The sequence below is a fragment of the Prunus dulcis genome, chromosome 7 (assembly GCF_902201215.1).
Source record: "Prunus dulcis chromosome 7, ALMONDv2, whole genome shotgun sequence".
Lineage (NCBI taxonomy): Eukaryota > Viridiplantae > Streptophyta > Magnoliopsida > Rosales > Rosaceae > Prunus > Prunus dulcis.
The window spans coordinates 12,964,200-12,968,435 of NC_047656.1; the positions used below are offsets into that span (position 1 = coordinate 12,964,200).

The window sequence follows — 4,236 nt, forward strand, 5'->3', positions numbered from 1 at the left end:
AAACGACAACCCTTTTTTTCCCGTTTTCCACAAACGGCACACCGTTCATGCAAAACACCCCGTTTTGGCCCATTTTGTTTCTTCATACACTACTTCTGTCTACAAAAACCCTCCCACGTTAAAAGCCTGACGTGGCGGTCTGTCGTTGGCAGCACGCCCGAAAACTTGCCAGTAAACAGGCAATTTGGTCAAAAGTCCCCGATCGGATCCCATGCACTGTACACGCGTCAGCACGCCACAACCTTCTTGGCATCCACTCCCATCCTCACACGTGTCGATCATTGATTCGTCCGCCCACCCATCCCTTCCTACACCCGCACACTCCCTCGCAAAATCCCATATCCAAAGCGAAAAGCCTTGTCCAAGTTGCAGCTCTGCTTATCCCTGTGTCCAAACACTCCCAATCCCACGCTCTGGACACAGAGAGAGAAGGGCAGTGAGTCACTTGACGTATAGATACATAAACACACACATACACTTTGACACAGACATGGGACCATTGTCCTGTGCTTAAATTCGAGCTTTTTCGTGAACGACACGATCCGACTCTGCCGCTCTCTCTCTCTCCTCTCTCTTTCTCTCTCCTGAAAAACACACCTTTTTTTTTTTTCCTTCACTTCATTTTCTCTCAACACTCCTTCTCCTAAACCAACTTGTGTTTTCTCTTTCTCCATTCTTCTGCTATTGCTTCTTTACTTCTCCATGGAAATGGAGGACCAGTACAACATGTCAGACCTCCGGCAGCTCATGAACGGAGGAGGAAGTAGGGCCCACTTTCCCTCCATCCCCTTACAAGCCGCCACGGAGCTCTTCCCGAGCCACCGAGTTCCGCCTCTCACGGCTCCACCAGCCCATCATCATCAGCAGCACCATCACTATGAGCAGCTGATGATGATGGGCCGTCCTCAGCCGCATGATCATCATATCATCAACCCTCGTGGGCTCCACCATCACGAGTTCCGCTCTCCAGATTCTGCTGCTGGAGGCGGTGCTGCTGCTAATAGTGCCACTGTTACTGCTTCTCTCAGTGGTGGTGGTGGGTTAATGGAGGCCGAGGCTGGCGGCGATATTGGAGGGTCGGGAAGATGGCCGAGGCAGGAGACTCTCACACTTCTAGAGATCCGATCCCGGCTTGATTTTAAGTTCAAAGAGGCCAACCAAAAGGGTCCCCTCTGGGATGAGGTCTCTAGGTACGTTTACATATACATACGTACACACTTGTACTAAATATTATCTGCCCTACCCTATAATTTTCTCATCCTTTTTTCTTTTTTTGTTCTTGGTTTTCTTGGTTTGTGGTTTCTCTTAATTGGACGGTGAAAGAATTGTTTTGGATAGCAATTTATTTATTTATTCAAACTTTTTTCCTTGTTTGGAGTTGGAAAATGACTGAACAAGGAAGTTCAGTTGGAAACCCAGGTGCTATTCTTTTCTTTTGATTACTTCATTTCGAGATCTGATGATGGCTTTCGTGTTGTGCAAAATGGTTACTTAATCACCTTTTTTCGTTTCTTTCTATACGTTTTCTATTTTCAAACGCGACCCTTCTTTTAAATGCAAGTATTTGTTTGTCTTTTTTTTTACCCAAATAATGGGTGGCCTCTTCCATGCTTGGCTACTGTGAATCAACTGGCTTTTTATCTGATATGGAAAAGACATGATTTACAAGAAACGTACTTCCCCCAACATAAGACTAGCCATTATTTTTGTTCACAAATTTGAATGGTCATATCCTTTTGTCTCGAATAAGTACTGTAGTTGCTTGCCAAAAGGAAACCACACGGAATTCTTAGAACATCAGCATTAGGAAAGCAAAGGACCATGAATTAATTCACATGGCCACAACTTTTTTTTTTGTGTTTTTAGACTAGTCCATTTTGGAATTCAATTTAGGGTTCCTTACTATTATCAAGTATTGAATTTCTTGTGGGGGGTTTTTTTTAATTGTCTTCCTCATGTTGATTAAGTAATTAATTTGGCGCAGGATCATGTGTGAGGAACATGGGTATCAAAGAAGTGGGAAAAAATGTAGAGAGAAATTTGAAAATTTGTACAAGTATTACAAGAAGACAAAGGAAGGAAAGGCTGGAAGACAAGATGGTAAGAATTATCGCTTCTTTCGACAGCTTGAAGCTCTCTATGGAGAAACCACCAATTCCGTAGTATCAACTTCACTCCCAGAAGCCCATTTCATTGGTAATAACAGTAATAACAACAATCTTCGTTACCAAACAACGATCAACGCTCAAGCCAATCAAGAGATCACTACTCCCTATCATCACTCAACTGATCAAAAGCACTGTGACAGCCTAAGCCTCTCAAATTCCTCCGAGTTCGACACCTCCTCGTCGGAAGATCAGGACAACAATGATGTCAGCGCGGCCGCGATGGATGATGACTCTCCGGACATCAAGACTATGAGGAAGAGAAGAGGTGGGAGGGGATGGAAGGTGAAGATAAAAGAGTTCATTGATGCACAAATGAGGAAGCTGATGGAGAAACAAGAGGAGTGGCTGGAGAGGTTGATGAGAACTCTTGAGCAAAAGGAGAGGGAGAGGATGGTGAGAGAGGAGGAGTGGAGAAAGCAAGAAGTGGAGAGGGTTGAAAAAGAGCACAAGTTTTGGGCCAAAGAGAGGGCTTGGATTGAAGCAAGGGACAAGGCTTTGATGGAGGCATTGCACAAGCTAACAGGAGGATCATCATCAACAGATCAAGCAAAGGCTAACTATAGTTCTCCATCACCTGATCATGATCATGATCAGCATCATCATCATCATCATCATCATCAGACTAGTTCTGATCATGATCAAATTGTTCATAACACTAGTAGTGCAAGGGAGTTGTTGAATAAGAAGCGCAAGGAGAATGTGAATTCAAAAAGCTCAGCTTGTTACTTTCAGAACAATGAGTCTTGTTCCTCATTGTATAGTAGTCAAGGAGGGTATTGTGCTGAAATGAATGACCATGAGCAAGGTGGTAATAATGATGGGTCTAATAATTCTCCTTGTGGCAATGCAAATGTGGGAAATGCAGTGCAGGATAATTGTTTTCCCTTCTTGATGAGTGAAGGAGAGAACTTGTGGGAAAACTATGGACTGAAGCTCAGCAAGGGAAGCCAAAACCAGTGAGGTCATGTGGTAGATCAGCTAGCAGAAAGGCAGAAGACAACTTGTTCAGTTGCTTTAACTAGCAGTGTGTGTTTTCAAAGGAGAGGTTTGACTTTGATTATGGGGTTTCAGAAATTTGAAAATATACCCCTCTCTCTCTCTCTCATGTGAGGTGGGGCTTACAATATTGTAAGCAAGGAGCTAACTGATGAGGATTATTTATGTATAGGGTCTGAGTGATGTTTTAATGGGACTAAAGACATGAAAATTTTAGAGGGGAATAAAGCATTTTATTTTCTTTCTGGAATTTTATTGGGGAAGGGAGAGGTTACAGTGTTGCTAGCTAGTGTTTTGTTATCATCATCCTAGTCTCTTTTATGCAAAGATTTAATTCCTTTATCAGGAAAATGTCATCTTTTGTTGTTGTGGGTTTTTATTTATTTAAATCTCCATTTGATTAGAACTCCAAAATAGTTCTTTAGCACTCTTATCATTTCAACTTTCCTCAATACCAACTCACTTCATCGGGAGTATGACTATTTTAAAGTGTTAATACCAACTCCTTTCATGCTAGTACTATAATTGTACGTTTATATATCTTCTTCAGAAATGACATGGCCGTTCCAACTTAAAATCTTATAACAAAATACCAACTTTCCTCAATACCAACTCACTCCATCGGCAGTATGACTATTTTGAAGTGTTAATACCAACTCCTTTCATGTTAGTACTATAACTGTACGCTCATATATCTTCTTCGGAAATGACATGGCCGTTCCAGCTTAAAGCCTTATAACAAAATATTAAGACGATAATTAATTTCTTGCCTTTTTGGCTACTCGGGGTTGGGGGAAGTGATGATTTTTGTCTTAAAATGAAAGGATTTGTAGTTTTAAAAAGAGGTTACAAACTAATGAAGTAAATAATCTATCTCCTTATCATAGCATCTCGTGGTTAAACAGTTCACTATGGTGCTTTGATTGAGCTTAATTTAAGTTCCAAATAACCGTATGCAATTAGCTTACTTATCAATCCAACCTAGCTAGCTAGATATACACTTTGTCCAACTCTTTACTAACATGAACAATACATATATTAGAATCCCTCCATCATTAAAAAAAAGTTACTT

The 4,236-nt window shown here is 41.4% G+C and overlaps 1 protein-coding gene across 1 annotated transcript; it reads left to right on the plus strand.

The window, feature by feature from the left end:
* Positions 1-557: 557 nt before the first annotated feature.
* On the plus strand, positions 558-3,515 carry LOC117633663 (trihelix transcription factor PTL). Its single transcript, XM_034367335.1, has 2 exons — positions 558-1,190; positions 1,985-3,515. The coding sequence occupies exons 1-2, from the start codon at positions 703-705 to the stop codon at positions 3,126-3,128; spliced, it is 1,632 nt and encodes a 543-aa protein (XP_034223226.1). The 5' UTR covers positions 558-702; the 3' UTR covers positions 3,129-3,515.
* Positions 3,516-4,236: the final 721 nt, after the last annotated feature.

Coding starts and splice junctions, on each gene's coding strand:
- LOC117633663 (XM_034367335.1), top strand. CDS start 703: ATGGAAATGGAGGACCAGTACAACATGTCAGACCTCCGGCAGCTCATG. Junction 1,191..1,984: donor CTCTGGGATGAGGTCTCTAG/GTACGTTTACAT, acceptor AATTTGGCGCAG/GATCATGTGTGAGGAACATG.